Source organism: Leopardus geoffroyi, chromosome B4 (genome assembly GCF_018350155.1).
Source record: "Leopardus geoffroyi isolate Oge1 chromosome B4, O.geoffroyi_Oge1_pat1.0, whole genome shotgun sequence".
Lineage (NCBI taxonomy): Eukaryota > Metazoa > Chordata > Mammalia > Carnivora > Felidae > Leopardus > Leopardus geoffroyi.
In genome coordinates, this window is record NC_059341.1 from 134,626,358 (window position 1) to 134,648,455 (window position 22,098).

General features: G+C 39.7%; 2 protein-coding genes across 4 annotated transcripts in view; both read right to left on the reverse strand.

The window, feature by feature from the left end:
- SLC25A17 (solute carrier family 25 member 17) overlaps positions 1 to 16,057 on the reverse strand; it is a 48,368-nt gene extending 32,311 nt beyond the window's left edge. Inside the window, exon 1 of one of the 2 annotated variants that reach the window (XM_045465943.1) lies at positions 15,821 to 16,057. In XM_045465943.1, the coding sequence (XP_045321899.1) occupies positions 15,821 to 15,874 (54 nt within the window). In that variant the 5' untranslated portion in view covers positions 15,875 to 16,057. The remainder of the gene's footprint in view (positions 1 to 15,820) is intronic. The other variant, XM_045465944.1, reaches the window with a different exon arrangement.
- A 3,984-nt stretch (positions 16,058 to 20,041) lies between these two features.
- ST13 (ST13 Hsp70 interacting protein) overlaps positions 20,042 to 22,098 on the reverse strand; it is a 32,252-nt gene continuing 30,195 nt past the window's right edge. For both annotated transcript variants that reach the window (XM_045465952.1, XM_045465953.1), the window contains one exon: positions 20,042 to 21,929. In XM_045465952.1, coding sequence (XP_045321908.1) covers positions 21,801 to 21,929 — 129 coding nt within the window. In that variant the 3' untranslated portion in view covers positions 20,042 to 21,800. The remainder of the gene's footprint in view (positions 21,930 to 22,098) is intronic.

Sequence of the window (22,098 nt, forward strand, 5' to 3'; positions counted from 1 at the left end):
ACTCCCACCCACCTTCCTGCTATTGTTATCTACTTTAATTCTAACTTCTTTTGTTTCTTTTTTAACGTCCACCAAACAATGAGTTGATCTGTTTTATCATTCAAAGTTGTTCAGATTTAGACACATGCAATATTTTACCACTTTTTCTACTCTTCATCCCTTCTTCCATCTCATACTTTTCATCTAGCATCACCTGCCTTGTGCATGAATAACATCCTTTAGAATTTCTTCTCGTGAGGATCTTGCTAGTGGCAAAGTGTTTTTGATGGTCTCAAAATGTCTCTATTTCACGTATGTTTTATTTATTCATGTTTTTTAATGTTTATTTATTTCGAGACAGAGAGACAGAGCATGAGCGAGGGAGGGGCAGAGAGAGAGGAAGACACAGAATCCTAAGCAGGCTCTAGGCTCTGAGCTGTCAGCACAGAGCCCAATGCGGGGCTCAAACTTGTCAACTGCGAGATCATGACCTGAGCTGAAGCTGGACGTTCAACCAACTGAACCACCCAGGCGCCCCCATTTCACATACGTTTTAAAGATTTTCACTGGATATAGCATTCTAGGGCGATATCATCTTCTCTCAGCAAAGTGAAGAAAACACTCCACAGTTTTCTGATTACAATCGCTGCAAATGAGAATCAGGGGTCAGCTATCACTAATTCTATCTTCAGTTGTGTCTAATATATTGATAAGCCTGTTTTTATTTATTGATAAGCCTATCACTCAACTTCAATTATCAATTTACAGCTATGCACTAATTATCTTACCTTTAAATTTTTATTTGATCAAAACAAAAGCATGCACATAGTTTTAAAAAATCATGTAATACAAATGGCAAAATACAGTAGTTCCTCCCCACTCTTCTCCATTTTACCCAATCTTCCTCCCCACAGGCAATTATTTTAGCATCTTTTAGGTGTTTCTTTTGAAATTTAAATATCTCCACATAATTAAAAAGTATCCCAATATCTTTTGATTCATCAATTTCAGACATTATTTATCTCATATTATAGACAGTGAGAATTTAGCTCTGTTCTACTACCCTCTTCATGTCCCATCCTTCTAAGAACTGTGATTTTGCTTAAATAAGTATTCAGCGTTCCCACGACTATCATGCTTCCACTCTCAAATTTCAGTTATTTTACTTTTCATTTCTAGATATTCTATTTGGTTAACTTTCAAGTATGCTTAGCCAATCTTAGTTTCTTGTACCCTCACACATATTTGGTAGTCTTTCTTTCTCTTATACATACTAAATAGCTTAAGATTGTGACTGAAAATTCCATTTTCCGATTGTTGTTGCTGTCTGCTATGTTTTTGTTCACAATGCCTTGTTTCTCTGTGAGTTTAGTTTGAACTGCTCATTTCCCTGACAATTTTATTTTGGGGCATTCTTTTAAACATCATAATGTGCTTCTGGAAAGGATTTCTGCAAGGCACTTTGGGGTCCCACACACCTGAATCACTTCAAGTTCAATTACTGGCTTCAGGTTTTCAAATCATCCAAGTAGTGGGAATTCAGGCTGCAACCTAAGAGGGAAATTTCAGTGGTGATTTCCCTACTCAAAACAGTGCCAAGACTGGAGACAGCTGATATTCCTGGGGAGGAGTAAGATTATTTTCCATTCATGTCTACAGCAGATTCCATTGGGATTCCAGGTTTACTGGGTGATCTGCTACTGGACTTCCTGTCTACAGGCAGATTGGGTTCCTTCTCTTCTCTGTATCTCTGAAAGCTACAAATCTAAAGCTCATGTTTACCTGCTTAATCACTTCTTGCAAGGCAAATGTTCTCTTTCCCTCTAGGTCCTGCCTTCACTCACTCTCTAGTCTGAGAATTCCTTATCTTGTCACCTTATTAATGCTTTCATGTTGTCTTAAGAAATATTTTATACACAGGCACCTGGGTGGCTCAGTTGGTTGAGTGTCCGATTTCTGCTCAGGTCATGAACTCATGGTTTGTGAGTTCGAGCCCCACAACGGGCTCTGTGGTGACAGCTCAGAGCCTGGAGCCTGCTTTGGATTCTGTGTCTCCTTCTCTCTCTGCCCCTCCCCTGCTCATGCTCTATATCTCAAAAATAAATAAATGTAAAAAAAAAAAAATTTTTTTTAAAGAAATATTTTACAGGTTTTTTTTTTTTTTTTAATTATAAAGGGAAGTTTTCAGGAGATGCTTTGATTAGTTCCTTAGTTAGAAACCAAAATCTCATTTTAAGTATTTTACAATGGACTATTGCTAGTCTTGGCAAATAAATATTTTTAAATCTTTGTGAATGTGTTTATTCCTTTGCTGTTTATTCAATTTTGTTCTTATTTCATGATAAAATTGTGTAAGGGCAGGTTGGTAACATATTCACATTTCAAATCTATTACTACATAACATCACTCATAGCATAACACCACTCTTAACATGTTCCCTGGACATTTAACAAGTGAACTAAGAAACGTATTTCTACTTAATACCCACCTCCACAAAATTTATAAAATTTAGTACAGTAATACTAAACAAAAGAAAATCAAACAGACATTAAATAGTACCATTTTACCCTGTATATAAAAATCAGGAAAATGACAAAATCAAGAAGGAAAAAAGCCAGAAATCTAAATTTAGACCTTTACTACACAGGTATCTCATTAAAATACATGCCAAAGGCCTTTTAGGGGGCCATCCAAGTAACCAACCACAAGAGCTCTCAACCTGAAAGACCAGACCACAAATACAACCAGTAAAAAGATGGAGGAGGGGCACCTGAGTGGCTCAGTCAGTTAAGTATCAGACTCTGGCTCAGGTCATGATATAATGGTTTGTTGAGTTCAAGCCCTGCGTCAGGCTCTGTGCTTACAGTGCAGAGCCTGCTTGGATTCTCTCTCTCTCTCTCTCTCTCTCTCTCTCTCCCCCTCTCCCTCTCTCTCTTCCCCTCTCCCACTTGTGCGCGCGCTCTCTCTCTCTCTCAAAATAAACAAACTTAAAAAAATGGAGAAGGGATATCTGCCAGAAGATCTAAAAGAATAGTATTTTCTGATTTATTGGATATGGATTGTAAGAGAGAAGGGAAAGTCATAAGAAATGAAGATACCATTGACAGAATTAGGAAAGTTATTTGAGGGATATAGTTTTAAGAAATTACTAGTTCAATCTTGGACATAGTGAGTTTCAGATGGCAATGAATTAACTACTCTCTCACCTGATGCTCCTAATGCTATTGTGCATCCTGTGTACAAAATTCTATTACACAGCAATCACTGTACTGTATTTAGTTGTTAATGAGTTTGTCTTCCTTATTAGACTATGGGCACCTCAAGGGCAGGAACTTAACAATTAATTAATGACTAAATAGCAAAAAAAAAAAGAAAAAAGTCTTTAGGCAGTTGGTAATAGCATACTACAGCTTAAGGACACAGATCATAGCTAGAGATAAAAATGGCAAACCAAGTCACATACACCAGTTTCAGCTTAGGGCATTTTTGTTTCTCTCTGTTGTGAACGGTCCCATAGTCAGCACCTGGATTCCTTAATAATGTATCAGCATCTACATTTCAGGTTACACATCCAAAATATAGTGGTTTATTCATTTATTGACCTGTAAAAGGTCAATAAACATTCAAAGTCTATTTTTTTATTTGGCCAACATAAACACACATGCCGTTGAGCTGAAACACCTACCACCACAAACAAGAGTCAGAATGAGACGATAGGGTAAACTTGGTCAAGATGTGGTCCCCTAAGCATGTGCAATCTTATGGGAATAACAGGGACACACACACATATAGAAGTAGAGCATCATGCCTTTAAAGGACAATAACGTTTAGGTTAGCTTACCAACCAAGTCACCAAATTCAACCATTTCCAAAATGTTAATTCACCCCTGAAGGATGAAAAATAGTAAAAAAATGCAATGCCAGTTCCAAAGTCAATTTCCAGAGAGGAGTCTAGAAATGGTGGTTGAGTCACAACACTACTGAAATCAGTGTACAGCATCCCCTGAGGGAGTACATGGCATTATTTGATAAAAGGGCTATTTTAGAAAGAAAAACAACTAAAATACATTTTCAGTGGTAGATCTCAAGCTAATGAAATCCCAAAGATTGAAAGCTACTCACTGCGGCTTTCATATTCAAAAATGTTATTTACCTATCAGAGTTAGTATGTCTTTCCCTTGATAAAGCAATCAAGCAAATTCTCATATCCATACACAGAGTTAAACAAAACTTTAACATACAAGTTAAACAAAAGGCCTAATAGATAATGAATGCACCTAAGCGTCTTATGGAAAAAAACATGAGCTTTGGGATAAAACAAACCAATGTTCAGGTCCCAGTTATAGTACATACTATAAATAACTTCAAATCTCCATGCCTCAGTTTCCTCATCTGTAATTTTAGGGCCAATACATAATTATCAAGGATTGCTGTGAGAAGTGAGAAATAAGTAATAAAAAGCACCTAGCATCATACCAGGTACACATTGGGCACTCAACAAATGTTGGTTCCTATATCCTTTTTATAGCACCTTTTTGCACTAGAACTCAATATTAATCAGGACCCTAAAATTAGTAATGGTTACTTAAGTTCCTTCCAAAAGAACAACTGTAATTTTATTTATTAAAAAAGAAAGAATAACTAGTCTTTCAGAAGACACCTCAAGAAGGTAGGAGAGTGTACAGTATAAAATAATAACTAAAAAGTCCAATCGAGTAAGAATGAAAAAAGTCACCGCTTGGAAGTCAGTGATGGCCTCCGGAAGAGTAGTTCCAGTGGTTAGCCTGGATGAGTAGGAGAGGTAGTTAGTACAGAATATCCTTTAAGTAAACTTAGGAGAACCAGCAGCAGCTAAGAAAAAGGCAGTCTCTGGGAGCCTGGGTGGCTCAGTCGGTTAAACATCCTACTCTTGACTTTAGCTCAGGTCATGACCTCATGGTTCATTAAATCTCCACGCTGAAGTGCGGAGCCTGCTTGGGATTCTCTCTCTCTCCCTCTTTCTCTCCCTCTCCTCCTCACACACTTGTGTGCACATTCTCTCTCTCTCAAAATAAATAAATAAACTTAAAAAAAAAAAGAAGGGGGTGCCTGGGTGGCTCAGTCAGTTAAGCGTCCAGTTCTTGATTTCAGCTCAGGTCGTGATCTCACAGTTCCTAAGATTGAGCCCTGCATGGGCTCTGTGCTGACCGCATGGAGCCTGCTTGGGATTCTCTCTCTCTCCCTCTCTTTCTGCACCTCCCTTGCTCGCTTGCTCTCTCTCTCAAAAAATAAACTAAAAAAAAAATTTTTTTTAAAGAAAAGAAAAAAAAAAAAAGAAAAAGGCAAGTCTCCAGACCAGACTGGTATGACAGGACAGGGCTAACCATGTTTGAGGGCTGAAGGGAAGCAAACAATGGAGAGGTTAAAGCTATAAGAAAGAAGTGAAAATTAATGGAGTAAAGTCCTAACACATAATTGGGGATGGAGTAAGGGGGAAGTTATGTCCTAACACATAATTGGGGATGGAGTAAAGGGTCAAGATCAAAGGTAGCAGAGACTGGATGTATCTGTTTTTCCTGAGGCCAGCAGAATATAGGACATATGGGCACAACTGCAATTGATTGTTTAATAAGACAAAATGGAAAGTGAGAAACCTCATCCCAAGAAGCCTCTATTTTATCTAGGGAATAAAAGGTGAGATTACCTGCTATAAGTGAAAGGACAGAGTTGGTCATATGAAGAGAGAACAAACTTCACTTGTATTTAATTTCTGAAACTGGGTACAAATACTATATTTATATTTACAAGAATATATCGGAAAAATAAATAAATTATGGCCTTACTACACTTCTCCAGATACTGCACTAGGTGTTCCACAAGTGTTACCACATTTACTTCTCTGGGAACCCCAGTAAGCTCAGAAAACTCAGGTTCAGAAGAAAACATAAATGACCCGAGATGACATTGATAATTTTTACTCCAAAACTTTTCAGCATCTATACCACATTTATTTAAAAAAATTAAGTTATAAACTACTGTATGTATGGCAATACAATTTCCTTTATTTAACCTTTCTCTGATTCAAGCATAAAGAAGCAAATTTAGAAAAATAATTTCCATAAAGATGGCATAAGAATCTTTAAGATTAGGAGAACTGACATGAAATGACCCTGTTAGCTGAAAAGTTTATTAAGGGGGTCAGGAGGGATGAATAAACAGAGCACATAAGATTTTTACGGCAGTGGAAGTACTCCATGTGATACTCTCATGCTGGTTTCATGTCATCAGACATTTGTCAAACCCACAGAATGTACAACATCAAGAGTGAATATACACTAATATGCACTATGGACTTTGGGTGACAATGATGTGTCAGTGCAGGTTTATCAACTGTAACAAATGTCCACTCCAGGGGGGGATGTTAATAATAGGGGAGGCCATGCATGGGTGAGGGCTGTGGGTATATGGGAAATCTCTGTATCTTCTTCTCCATTTTGCTGTGAACCTAAAACTGCTCTAAAAAATTAAATCTTAAAAAAAGTTTACTAAGAAATCAAGATATATTTCGGATGGTGGGTAGTGAGGCAATGAAGTCTTCAAGACTAAACACTATATAATAATTCGATCATGATTTAGCAGAAGCCTAAATGAAATAAAACAGCAAGCTAGGAAGTAAAGATAATACCATAATGACTTTCTCCAATTACCTCCTTTTGAGCTTTTTAAACCAAGTAACATAATACCCTCAGATACATACTAACCTAAGTTAATTCTATGGGAATCTGAGCCACTAGATTTAAAATCTGGGTGTGAATGAATCACCTGTGGAAAAGTAAACCCTTTCAAAGAGAACTGAACATATGAATTGTTAGAACTGTGGTTTAAAGTACTCCCAATAAGGGGGGCTTGGGTGGCTCAGTTTGTTAAGCATCCGACTTTGGCTCAGGTCATGATCTCACAGTTTGTGGGTTCAAGCCAGCTCTCTGTCAGCACAGAGCCTGCTTTGGATCCTCTGTCCCCCTCTCTCTCTGGCCATCTCCCTCCCCTGCTCAAGCTCCCTCTCTCAAAAATAAAATAAAACATTAAAAAAACAATTAGTGTCCAATTGCCTCCAGTTTGGTTATACATGTGTATACTTAATATTTAATGTCACTTGTTTTCTGATCATCTAACCTGGTTTTGAAATACACAAAGGAATGACACAAGAGAAGGCAGCTAGGCATAGCAGAGAGAAAAGGCCTGGATTCTGGCCTTCTGCCTATGACCAATTCATTGGTAACCCTGGCCAAATCATTTAACATCCCTGTTTCCATTTTCCTGTCTCTGTAAGAGAATAAAGATACTTGTCCAAAAGCCTCGGAAACAACCCTACTAGGTGGGTATTATTATTTTCCCCTTCCTATAGATGAGAAATTGAGGCAGAGATTGAGAGACATGCCCAAAGTCACACAGATGGTAAGTGACAGAGCTGGAGTCTGAACTCAGGCAGTCTGGTTTCAGAGTCCACACTTTTAACCACTTGTTACAATGCCTGTCTAGGGGTTGTTAATAGATGTGAGAGGGGTTTAAGAAGTCAGGGAATCCTAGGGGCACCTGGCTGGCTCAGTTGGTGGAGCATGTGACTCTTGATCTTAGAGATACGAGTTCAAGTCCCACGTTGGGTGTAGAGATTACTTAAAAAAAAAAATCTTAAAAAAAAAAAAAGTCAGGGAATTCTAAATACTAAATATTATTATTAAATATAACATGAAATTAACTAACTCAAACAAGTTAGGATGCACAGAAAATTAGAAAACATAGTTGTGGGGGAGCCTGGGTGGCTCAGTCAGTTAAGTGTCTGACTCTGGATTTCAGCTCATGTCATGATCTCATGGCTCGTGGGATGAAGCCCTGCATCAGGCTCTGTGCTGACAGTGTGGAGCCTGCTTGGGATTCTCTCTGCCCCTCACCCACTTGTGTGAGCGTATGCATGCACTCTCTCTCAAAATAAATAAATTTAAAAGACAGAGTTGTGGGGCGCCTGGGTGGCGCAGTCGGTTAGGCGTCCGACTTCAGCCAGGTCACGATCTCGCGGTCCGTGAGTTCGAGCCCCGCGTCAGGCTCTGGGCTGATGGCTCAGAGCCTGGAGCCTGTTTCCGATTCTGTGTCTCCCTCTCTCTCTGCCCCTCCCCCGTTCATGCTCTGTCTCTCTCTGTCCCAAAAATAAATAAACGTTGAAAAAAAATTAAAAAAAAAAAAAAAAAAAAAAAAGACAGAGTTGTGCACAAAATGATTAACAGTTTCCATTTATTGGGCCCCTATTATGTATCAGATAGTATAAAAGCTATCTTACTTATTTTATTAACATTCACAAAACCCTGTGAGGCTACTAACATTTTACAAGTTAGAATATGAGTTAACTAAACTGAATCCAGAACACAGCGTTTTGTTTCTCATCTATAAATTAATGAGTGACATCAGGGAAGTCGCTTAACTAAGCAATCCTACAGATTCTTCATAACAGGGTTGTGGGAGGTCACATTAACATTTACACTGTACATAGCCAAAGTATGGAAAGAGCCCAAATGTCCATTGACAGATGAATGGATAAGAAGATGTGGTATATACAATGGAGTATTACTCAGCAATCAAAAAGAATGAAATCTTGCCATTTGCAACTATATGGATAGAACTAGAGGGTATTATGCTAAGCGAAATTAGTCAGGGAGAGACAAGTATCATGTGACTTCACCCATATGAGGAATTTTTTTTTTTTTTTCAACGTTTATTTATTTTTTGGGACAGAGAGACAGAGCATGAACGGGGGAAGGGCAGAGAGAGAGGGAGACACAGAATCGGAAACAGGCTCCAGGCTCTGAGCCATCAGCCCAGAGCGTGATGCGGGGCTCAAACTCACGGACCGCGAGATCGTGACCTGGCTGAAGTCGGATGTTTAACCGACTGCGCCACCCAGGCGCCCCCATATGAGGAATTTAAAATACAAAACAGATGAACATAAGGGAAGGGAAGCAAAAATAATATAAAAACAGGGAAGGGGACAAAACATAAGAGACTTAAATATAGAGAACAAACAAAGGGCTGCTGGAGGGACTGTGGGAGGGGGGATGGACTAAATGTGTAAGGGGCATTAAGGAATCTACTCCTGAAATCATTGTTGCACTATATGCTAACTAACTTGGATGTAAGTTTAACAATAAAAACAAAAACAAAAAAAAACAAAAACATTTACATTGTACAAATGTTTACTACAGTTAAAGTTAGACATGATGTAAATGACCATAAATAAATTATGGAACACTTACATGATAAAATATTTTATATTAAAAAAAATGCTGTTTGAAGTCTTTTTTAATGACATGATATAGTGGATATCTGATGTTTTGGGCCACACAGCATCATTTCCTTTTTCTTTTTTTTTTTTTTTTTTTTTAATTTTTTTTTTTCAACGTTTATTTATTTTTGGGACAGAGAGAGACAGAGCATGAACGGGTGAGGGGCAGAGAGAAAGGGAGACACAGAATCGGAAACAGGTTCCAGGCTCTGAGCCATCAGCCCAGAGCCTGACACGGGGCTCGAACTCATGGACCGCGAGATCGTGACCTGGCTGAAGTCGGACGCTTAACCGACTGCGCCACCCAGGCGCCCCTCATTTCCTTTTTCTAAGGGCAGCCTGATTTTCTTTACCTATTCCCACTGTGTACAATCTTGGTAGGATGGTAAATCTAGATGCCCACCCTCCACTACATCTGCTGAAGAGCCCCTGCAGGTTCCTTTTGCCGGACCCTTCCTTTCCCCACCTGTTACAGTCAAGGACTCGGCACATGATCTTGAGCACAACTAACTGGGGTTCTCCCATAACTTTAAATCTTGAGAATGCTGTAGAGGGACAAAATCTACTGATTCCAGTGGTAGCGCCCAACACTCTCCAGGGATTGCTTCAGAAATCTTTTCGGAAAATGATGGTTCTCTCCTACTTCAAGTCTTCAGCCTGCCCACTGATCCTGGGAGCTCCTAAAAAGCCTGCCAATAAACTTTTTTTTTTTTGTTAAAATACTCAAAGTCTGTTTTTCCAGTTTGCAACCAGAGAACCTTCATACATATGGGGATATGCTTTATATTCTGAAATAAACATACCAAAAAACCCAGGATATGCAACTCTGTAATACCAGTTATATAAACAAACAAAAAAATCTATTTGTAAATGCTTATTTGTATATAAACACAGAGAAAACAGAATGAGGAAAACTTGAAGAAACAGAACTCGAAATTCCCCGCACGCTGATTTACACAAGGACCTTTGAACACGTTTTTTGTTCTAAAAGTCTCTTATCACCCTCCTATTTCATTTTGCCTAGGAAACTCCCACTCTTCCTTCAAGACTGGGTCTGAATACATCAAGTTTGGGGGTTTCCCATCACCTTCACAAATGCAGCCCACCGCTTCTCCCCTAGTCCTACCACCAGGGGCCGTGTAGTACCTCTACTATACACTTAAGAAGAGCTTCTTGAGGACAGGGACTCTTTCACTGACCTTTATATTTAGAAGGTCTTTTACAGCAAACCAAAAAGTTCCTCTACTTGGTTTCTACTTCTAAAAGGTAGGAATTGAGTCTATACGGTAAAACGTCCAGTGTAATAATATTAAGTGTTGAGCCACAGAGTTGGGCAGTTAGACCTAATTTTATCTTCTGATACCAACTGGAGAAAAATGTTTGGAATAAGCCTTCTTACACAGTTCTAAAGATAGGTGTGCCTGGGCTCTGAGTTACAAAGCAATAAAAGGTAAAGTGGAAGGAGAAAGGAGGAGGGCTCTTTTATATTTCTGTATGATCTGAATTTTTTAATAGTCAGCATTTACTCAATGAAATGTGATTCTTTTAACACGTAAATTACACAGGGCGCCTGGGTGGCTCAATCAGTTTAAGGTTCAGGTCATGATCTCACGGTTGGTGAGTTCAAGCCCCACATCGGGCTCTGTGCTGGTGGCTCAGAGCCTGGAGCCTGCTTCAGATTCTGTGTGTATGTCTCTCCCTGCTCCTCCCCTGTTTGCTCTCTATCTCTCAAAAACAAAACAAAACAAAACAAAACAAAAAAACAAAAAAAAAAAAACGAATAAATGTTAAAAAAAAATTTTTAACATAAATTATGCAATTAAAAAATAAAATTAAAATTAACTACAGGGAAAAAAGAAGTGTCCTAATTAATTACTAGCATTTCAATTACAAAGTCTGTTTCAGTGTCTAAACCTCATTTAGGCAATTCTAACCAATTTCATTCTTCAAATTGGCAGTTGAAGAGTAGGTTAATAAGATTTCCCTTAATTAAAAATCCACATTTCTACAAATAAAATCTATTTTTCAAAACTAATCTAATGAGGGGCGCCTGGGTGGCGCAGTCGGTTAAGCGTCTGACTTCAGCCAGGTCACGATCTCGCGGTCCGTGAGTTCGAGCCCCGCGTCAGGCTCTGGGCTGATGGCTCAGAGTCTGGAGCCTGTTTCCGATTCTGTGTCTCCCTCTCTCTCTCTGCCCCTCCCCTGTTCATGCTCTGTCTCTCTCTGTCCCAAAAATAAATAAACGTTGGAAAAAAAATTAAAAAAAAAACAAAAAAAACCCAAAAAACTAATCTAATGAGAAGCAAAAAGATAAAATTATGAATCTAATTATACTCACTATTTTGAGAAATGTTTATGAGGCCACTAATTGTATCATCTAATAGTCATCAATTAGAGCTACAGCATCCTCCTGAAATAGTAAAAGTCTTTTTTTTTTTTAAAGTAGGCTCCACTCCCAGTATGAGGCTCAAACCCACGACCCTAAGATCAAGACCTGAGATCAAGAGTCGGATGCTCAACCAACTGAGCCACCCAGGCGCCCCAACAATTCTAATTTTCAAATACTCGATATTATCTGCAATTACCCCAAAGTGTGCCACAAAACACTCAAAATCATTAATTTATTTTAATTTTTAAAATGTGTGTGTTTGTATGCAGAACGTCATACTTGATGAGAGAATGTAGAACTTGGAAGTGAATAAACATGAAACATGTCAACTCAAAAAGGTTGTAAATCAACATCTTAAGCAACAATCCAACAATCTTTTGGGGGAGAAGAAGCAACTACTGTAGGCAGCCTTGCCTGGAGTTTTAGGCAAGTCACACAGCTATGAGAGGCAGAGCCAGGATTCCAACCCAGGTGGCCTGGCTCAAGTCAGGCACATCAACACTTAAGTGCTCTTACCATTATGCTAAGTGGACTTTCCTTGGTCATCTCAAAGCTTTGGTTGAACACTATGCTCAGGACATTTAATTAAACACAAGACACCATAGTACTATAGCACTAAATGCAATGCCATTTTTTTTTTTTTTTTTTATCAACTGTAGCGACATTTTTGTGGTGACATTTTTTTCCCTTTAGTAGCAACCAGAAGAAACTAGCACTTGCATTACATGTTTAATCTTAACACAAGGATTTGAAAAAAAAAAAAGAAAGCAAAAGTTTGAGAACACCCTTAAGCATGACAGTTCAAAAAAATAACAAAACACAATCCAACTTCCCAGATATGTGCTAGGAACATTACTACTCTGAGGGAAAGCAAGAGAAAAAAATTATTCTTAAAAAGTATTAGATAATCTAATGGGAGCTTACATTAATGGGAGAAAGAAAAACCCTAGCAAACTCAGGGTGCATAATTTCAAGCAGAACTGTAACAAGAGAGGGGTGTCTGGGTGGCTCAGTCGGTTAAGCGTCTGACTTCAGCTCAGGTCATGATCACACGGTCTGTGAGTTCGAACCCCGTGTCGGGCTCTGTGCTGACAGCTCAGAGCCTGGAGTCTGCTTCAGATTCTGTGTCTCCCTCTCTCTCTGACCCTCCCCCGTTCATGCTCTGTCTCTCTCTGTCTCAAAAATAAATAAAACGTTAAAAAAAAATTTAAAAAAAAGAACTGTAACAAGAGAAAAATAGGCAACAAGGAGCCAAAAAAACAGAAATGTCTTTGTAGGTTATATGGAGATATATCACCTCTACCTACAGTCACTCTCTATAGTAAGGCTCAGAGAACTATAGCCCTCCGGCCAAATCCAATCACTGCTTTGTTCTATAAACAGAATTTTACTGGAACTCAGCGCCACTCATTCATCTACTTATTACTGTCAATGGCTGCTTTCACACTATCACGGCAGTGTTGAGTACCTGTACCAGAGACTGTACACAAAATCTAAAATATTTACCATCTGCCTTCTTACAGAGAAAATTTGCCAACCCTTATTTTCTTTTTTTTCTTTTTTTTTTTTTTTTCAACGTTTATTTATTTTTGGGACAGAGAGAGACAGAGCATGAACGGGGGAGGGGCAGAGAGAGGGAGACACAGAATCGGAAACAGGCTCCAGGCTCTGAGCCATCAGCCCAGAGCCCGACGCGGGGCTCGAACTCGCGGACCGCGAGATCGTGACCTGGCTGAAGTCAGACGCTTAACCGACTGCGCCACCCAGGCGCCCCAACCCTTATTTTCTTTTATAGCACTTAACACTATCAAATTATTTTATTTATTTTGTTGACTCCATTATTGTCTGACTCCCCCATTGGAATGCAATCTTCATGAAGAAAAAAACTTTGTTCTCCACTATATTTCTACCACCTAGAACAGTACATACACATAGAAAGCACTCAGTGAAAGTGCTGAATGAATGGCGTTCACTGAGAGAAAGAAAGGAAAACAAAACTTCCACATCTTCCCATTTTCCCTTAGATGCTCTCCAACTATTCACTCCACTATCTACCAAAATGTGCCTTGTCAATTAACCACTGGATTTATCATATTGATGAGCAAGTTAATAAGTCCAATGGTTAATTCTTACCCCTCATCTTATTTGACCCAGTTGATCTATACCCCTTTCTCCATGTGACTTTCAGAACACCACATTCTCTTAGTTTTCCTCCTACCCGACAGGCCCTTCCTTAGTCTCCTTTGCTGGTGCTATCTTACTTCCTCAATCTCTTAATGCTGGCATGCTCACAACTTTCTCAGTTGGCACTTATCTAGTCTCATGACTATATTCTTACGCATTTCAAACAGAATCCAAAGTCGAAAACCAATCTTTCTCCCAGAAACTGTTCAGTTATAGTGAAGAGGTTGTAATAGAGGTAAGATAGTTATATTACATCTCAGGAAATGTAAATGCTTCCAGTTGCTCAAGCCAAAAGCTCTTGGGAGCCAACCAACCCTCATTCTCTTATACCCGATATCCAATCCACCACCAAACCCTGGTGGCTCTATCTTATAAATATATTCCAGGTGAATGATCACTGCTAACCACCTCCACTGCTGCTGTCCTGATCCAAGCCACCATCATCTCGTGCCTGGAATGATGTCACAGCCCCCCGACAATTTTCCTGTGTCCCACCTTTACTCCCTTACAGTCTACTCTCAACAGAGCACCCAGGGTGATCATGTTTAAAATGTAAATCATCAAGTTGCCGGGTGCTCAAAGCCTCCAATAACTAGTTAGCTCTCTTTCCAAGTCAGTGTTAAAGTCTCACACAATTTGGTCCCCTGAAGCCTATGCCCCTTTGTTCCCTCCACCTCAGACACATAAGGCTTCCCTGACCACCCTAGAGCATGTCAAGCAAGCTTCCATTTCAGCACCTTTGCACTGGCTGAAAGGCTCTTCTGGTTTAATTAAATGAAACAGGCACTTCCATGAAGTATTGTGTCAACTAACTCAAAAAAACAAGTCTGGAGTGCCTGGATGGCTCAGTCAGTTGAGCGTCTGACTTCCGTTCAGATCATGATCTTACGGTTCGTGACTTCAAACCCCACACTTGGCTCAGTGCTGACAGCTCAGAGCCTGGACTCTGCTCTGGATTCTATGTCTCCCTCTCTCTCTCTCTCTGCTCTTCCCCGCTCGTGTTCTTTCTCTCTCAAAAGTAAATACATTAAAAAAAAAAAAAAAAGCCTGTGAGGTAGGTATCGATACCCTTACTTTAGAGATTAGGAAAGTGAAGTTTACAAGTCACCTATCTAACGAATGATGGAGTTGGGGTTCAATCCTGATTAGTGTGCACAGAAAAGTGAGCTCTCAGCAAAGTTTTGCACGCTAAAAGGAGAGGACGCTGATATTCCTCTGAAGTCACAGTGATTCCAACTGCTAAAGGTGCATGTTGATAGCAAGAAAAGGATCTGAGAAAGGGAAGCCAGAGGGAAAAGAGGACAACCCGCTGAGTAAGTTACCCAAGCCAGGAGTGGAATGTTTCAAGGAAAAGGGAGTGGTGTCAAATAGAACCGAGGCATCCAAAAACCCAAGAACCACGCACATACTCATAGTAAACCACACCTGGACAGCAACCCTAATCTTGATTAAAAAAAAAAAAAAATGTATCATCTGCCTATATTGGCCAAAGATATCCTATTTCTCTGCCGCAAGGGTGTGAAAACAGACTACAGGTAAGCATGTGATTAAGCAACACAGCTTCACACCTACGTTTTCCTCCAGTCCAAGGAAACAAAGTTTATGTGTGTGCGGTGGCCTTTAAGGGAAATGGTTGGCCTTTAAACTTCAGAAGGCAAAGAAAACAGCAGTTATTTTCTTCCAAGCTCCCTGTGGGTATGTGGGACAATCGCTGTCTATATCCCAGATATTCTCGAAGAGACCAAAACGGCAGCCAGGGGCGGAGGGTGTGCTGGCCCTCACCCCAAACTGTTCCAGCATCTTCTCGCCTATGCCTCATTGCTCTCCGTCCCACAGTCACGACTGCAGTTATCAACCCACCCTCTCCCTCTCATCCCCATCCCCCAGCCACATCCTGGGACTGGCCCCAGAGAAGCCCCACACCCCGCAGTGGCCCGGGCGTGAAGACCCCGCCTCACCACGGCTCCGGCCACAGCGTGGACAAGGCTTTCGTAGGACAGCACTGAGGCCATTGCTGCGGCTCCCCGCAGACCTAGCAACACTTCTCCCTCAGGCGCCGCAGCTAGCCGAGAGAGGAAAGAAGCGCCGGAGACCGCGATGTGAGGGCCACAGGCTCCACCTTCTCAGGCCCGCCTCCTCCGACACAACCCCTTCCGGGTCTTAGCGAGCACGCTGTCTCCCCGCCGGAAGCCACTGGGCTGGAAGAGGGGAAAGGCGGGTCTGGGGACGCCCCTTGGCTCTGATTGGCCCTCGGGGCCTGCATGGGCGGGGCAGAGAAGCGCTGGCCCAATCATGAGGAGCAGCAGGACAGGCAGAAAGCCGGTAGCCACGCCCTGGGTCTGATGGAAGTGCCCTCAGGTTCCCGGGACCTGACTGGCTGTTCTTCACTTAGGGAGGCCTAGATGGCCACCTTCCCTCCGTTAAGACAGGCCGGAATCAGGCAAGATGGGGACTCAAATCTTCCTGCTTACCTGCGAGTTAACTCGTATTTTCTATCGACAGTATTTTTAAAGCCACATTTTGTCCAAAAGGAAATACTGATTGGGCAAGGTTCTGCACTCTGAAAAACCCTGGGGTGTTGGGAAAACAAAACGGAGCTGGAGATAAAGTGATTAGATGCAGGTGGGATCATACTCGTTAGCAACTAGTAAAGTCATTTCACCCTTTTGGTTTTCTCCTTTAAGTGACAGAATTAGTTAATACAACTCCACTGCAGTAAGGATTACAAAAGCTAATTTATGTAGACGTACTTCATAAAATACTGAAGAAATAACTACATGTTGTCAAGTGAAGAACCAAACTACATAGAACTACAGAAGCCACTTTCAATCTCTAACCTAGGTCATACTGTGAGACACGATGTCTCAGGACTCCAACTGAACTCTACTGGGATGTCATTCCCATGTGTCTCTTGTCAGTTTCAGTACCAGCAAGTTTACCCTTCTAATACCCACGATGAGAATTTTTTTAATGCTTATTTTTGAGAGAAAGAGCACGAGTGGGGTAGGGGCAGAGAGAGGGAGACACAGAATCTGAAACAGGCTCCAGGCTCTGAGATGTCAGCACAGAACCCTATGCAGGGCTCTTCCTCAGGAAACAAGAGATCATGACCTTAGCTGAACTCCCACCCAGGCGCCTCGATAATTCTTGAGTGTTTACTACATGCCAGGCTCCATGCTTTATGCGTTATCGTATTTACTCCCTGGGAGAGGGCCCTAACCATGTTTCTTTGGTCATGTTTTCACAAAATTTGCGTGAAATATTTTAACCGGTACTGGTTACGATCTTCCCTTCATTTAGGACGGTGCTAGTGACCACAAGCTAAGTGAAAGGTGAATTTGGGACACAGGTGAATTCAGTGATATCTGTATGTATGGTTAAGTTACCGCTAGATATTTGGTTGTAGAAATGGCTTCTAGGAACACTCTCCCCACTCCCTAATATGGTAACAGAAAGGCACAGGTCCAAAGGTCAAATGAGAATAGGCTGGTCCCTGCAGAATTTAAGCAGAAGACTCGGTTTTCACGGACTTACCAAATTGGAAGCTCTCGGTCAAGAATATACCAGACCATGTAGCATACATATTCACAAACATTTTATGAATACTTCTCCTTTATGTTGGTAAACACAACAGAATTCATCAGAATTCCCATTTGTAGGGCACCAACCCAGAGAAGGTAGCATATCAATCTGTGTATTTTTTTTTGCATCCCCAACGTTCAAAAATATTTTGATCAAGATAGCGTTATCTATCCTACTGAAAACACTACAAAATCGTTGTCATGAGTATACAGCCAAAAAGAAAAAAGTAGTAATTGCATAGTTATACCACATATTAAACCTCTGCAGTTGTGATTTTTGAGGTTTGCAATTTTTCTAATTCTAACCATTCACTTCTACACCTAATTTAGTATTCATAATGACGTATTTTCCTTAAAGAGGGCTTCCTGAATTACAGAACTATCAAGTCTCCCACTATACAAATAGTATACAAGAAATTGTTTTTACACCCATGCCATCAAATACAAAATGAGTAAAAGGAACCTATCCAGAAATTATTTCACGTATCGTGCTTCTACACCAGCAGATTTATGATCCAGTTAGTTACACTGCAACCTGACAATGTTAGTGATCTGGGGGAGCACTTAAAGCCATTTTAATTATATACCAGATAACTAGCTTTTCAGAACCGTATACATGTCTAGTTCTATTTACCTCCTTGCTGCTTTCACCTAAAGAGAATGTCAAAATTCTTATAGACAACTTTATAGAAAATTTTGAATTTACACTTCCACCAGCACTACACACAAAAGGTGTCACTGAATTGCCAAGAGACTTAAAACCTTCACCAATTTCACGTTTACTCTTTCAAAAGCTTAGTGGGTATTTTAGGATTTGTTGCCTATTTATCTCAGGGTATTTTCCTCCCTGAACTATGCAAATAGGTATGCTATATTGGTTGTAAATACTAAACTTTAAAATTACTGCATAATTTTTAAACCTTTTTTTTTTTTCTTGTCCTCATTCTTGGGCGTCACAAGCGTTCTAAGCCCTTCAAGCACGATGCTACATCCCTTACTATCCGGAGAAACCTGTTGGGTGTGCACATCAGTACACCCGGTGATGTACGATATTCCTTATTTAGCCAATCCTCCTCAAATTTCTTTCCAATTTTTTGAAGTAATGAACAATCCTGCAAGAAGCAACCTTTGCCAGAGGGCAGCAGGGCATAGAATTTAAGAGGAAGACCTTGGGGGCAAGGGAAGGAGGAGGACCTTTGAAGAACAAGACTAGTGAGAATATCAGCTTCACAAATCAGCAGGAGTGTTAACTTAGGCAATTTATTTTTTTTAATGTTTATTTTTGAGAGAGACAGAGAGAGAGAGAATGAGCAGGGGAGGGGCAGAGAGAGGGAGGAGAATCCCAAGCAGGCTCTGCACCGTCAGAGTGGAGCCTGATACAAGGCTGAAACTTGAGTCTTGACATCATGCTCTGAGCCAAAACCAAGAGTCGGACACTTAACTACGCCATTCACGGGCTCCAGCTTGGGCAATTTACTTTAAGTGCTTCAGTTTCCTCATCTATATAAAATGGGAATAAGAGCACTTACCGTTATGGTCATTACCAGAATGGGGTCAATGCTTTTAACCTGATTACAGAGCACCTGGCACAGAGTGTACCTGATATAAGTACTTACTTGGATGCATTGTTAGGTATTAGCAAACCTCTAAAATGTTGTTTCTCCCTTATCCCAATTAGGCCAGCATATCCTAAGGTGGCAGCCTGCTAGCTGTTACCCCAGGTAACAACTTTTTCTTCTGTAGTTTTTTATTGGGTACATGACCACAAAGCAGTGGACTATTACTTTCTAGCTTTCCTTGCAGCTAAATATGGTCTCAAGACCAAAAAAAAAAAAAAAAAAAAAAAAAAACGACCAATGGAATATGAGAAGTCATTAAAATGTTAATTCTGTGGATCAGTCTCAGTATCTCAGTATGTGCTTCCCTGACGCCCTCTCCTGTTTCCTCAGGCTAGATGATGATCATCATAACAAACACTTTTGGACTCAGAAGCTGCCTTTGGAGTATGGCAGAACAGCTTACCTCTGGACTGCTACCTGAAAGAAAAGTAAAGCTCTGTTTAACATCTAATTTTTCTTATGAAGTCGTTGTAACAGCACTTTATGAACTAAAGCCTACTGTGTCCAGCAAATAACTTAAGGTGAGTGCTAAAGACATAAAATAAACAGAACATGTACTGGGGAAAAAAAGTGTGGGGGGGTCAATATCCAGTTTGAAACCATAGTTTATTTTTAATGTAGCTAGAAATCCATTAACTATATATTTTTAAGCAGAAAAAAAAAACTACTTTACTTTTCCTTCTTATAGCATTGTTAGCACAAGAAAAAAACACTTCTGGTTTAGAAATGATACTGAGTTTTTATGAAAACGAATGTACTTTGTATTTGTGGAACTTAAAAGCACAGGACACATTTTTCTGAAGACCAATTTTACTTTTACCCATTTATGGTACTATTTGCAATGTTAGAATGTATTTAAGTAATATATAATTAAGTAAATCAAACAAGGAACTCAAAAGGAACTGGTCTTCTTGAGTTATTCACAGCACACATTAGAAATTTTGAGAGAACACACATTAACAACAACAAAAAACACTGGCAAGCTCAAACGCAAGTTTATATGCTGAGTATTTTTAAAGGGTTTAAAAAGCATGCTCAGTTAGCATACAGCCTTTTCTTACTTATATAACAGATGCATTACTATCTGTTTGTGTACAGCAAAGGATGAGAACCTGAATCAACTCACTTATGACTCCAGAAATGTGCTATTTCAGAAATGTATTCCATGAAATTTTTTTACTGGCTCCTACCACTGATTCTTCAAATAAGCAAAGTACAGAGGGTCTCATCCCTTGAAACTGTTTTTAAACACCAGCCACTTTAAATTGAAAGATAGGTAGAAACCTAGCAATTCCTGGTACAGTGCCTGGACTTAATTAATGTAAGAGTTGAACGTACAGCAGAAAATCTATCATTTCTTTATCCTCGAAGAGAGGGAGGGAGAAAAAGGAGAGGTGGGGATATGGTGCACTATTTAAGAGATGAATAGCAGTACAATGACTCATAATAATACCATCAACTCCACAATGAAGAACCATGGATCTCATCAATTTTATAATTCATGTTGGACCAAAAAGTTTAGTTCCCCTGTAGTGTACCAATGAAGTCAAACCTCATGCTTTCCAAAATATGAAGACGAATAATGTAAGATAAACTCCAATTGCAATAGGTATTTCCTAAGTAGAGAACTGAACACAAAGGGAATCCCTCCTTCCAACATCTTTTGATATAAGCTTTCACTGAAGTGAAAACCTAACACTTAAATATGAAATCTGTTGGCCAAGTAAGAAACTACAGCTGCTATGGATATTACCTTCCATACTCATTATATGTATTACATATTAAATTAAACCCAGCATTACATATGCTTGCACAATTATGCTGTGAATGATATTAGTGATGGTGCCAGTGAAAAAGGACAATCTTTAGCCCAAAAAGAATAAGGGGATGGGGAGGCGAAAACAAGTAGAAAACACACAATGAGATGGGCCATTTTCTGACTAGGAAAGGTCATTCTAAACACAGAAATACAAAAAGAAAAGTATTCCCTTATTTCCCGTGTGGAAATAATACGAAACATTTATTTTCTGTATCACACAAGAACACAGCTAAGTAATCCAACTCTACTGCAGCATTATAAAAATCATCCCTTCACCACAGTGTAAGATTTAAATGCATCTGCACAAGTGTGCATGCTGTATTAAAGGAGAAAGGTTGCTGCTGCCCTGCCAAGAACTTCCGGCCCCTATCCAGGTCCTACTGCAATACTGGTGGTCCCAATGGTTTTATTGAAATAAATCATGTTTAAAAAATAAAGCATTTAAAAAGACAAGTCAAAATGCCTCAGTAACCATATACCCAACTCAAACTTAATCTATTTAAATGTTATATTTGCCTCTCGCTAATAAGCCTTTATTTCAAACTGAGCAATAAATCTTCCATACTGAAGTATCTTCCTTGCCCAATTAATCCAAAGGAAAAAAACTGAAATGATTAGTAAAGAAAAATGTAGGGATTAACACACCCTTTTAATATGTTTTTAAATATTTTTAAGGTTTAAAAAGTGTTTAAAGTTTGTAATTCCTAGTAGGAAAACATCATCTGAATGAAAACCCTAATGGCAAACCACTGAAAAATGTCTCAGTTGTATGTGGGGCAGAGGGGTAGGGATTATTTTCACAGCACCCCAGCTTTCTCCATGAGAAGGTCAGAGGTACACTGGTTTGTATTATTGCGACATCCAATAGGTGATCGAAGTTGCTTTTCCTTCAGCAAGGGCTTTATTTGTCAGAAAGGCATTATGCTTGACCTCCAAATTTGGCTGACAATTTACTGATGAGATTCATAACCTTTGGGTTACTCTGATATTTTGACATATTTGCTGGGTTCTGGGCCACATCCTGGAAGGCCACCATAACTTCTGGATCCTGAAAAAAAAAAAAAAAGGTAATGTGTTTTTTTTAGTGTTTAAAAGAGTTCTGTGGTTTAACATTTATTATCCTGAATCTTATCTCTTCATTTAAACTTGACAATTTTGTCAGAGACAAGTTAAATGGAATTTTGGACAAGTCCCCGAAGTATAAATATTATTAATGT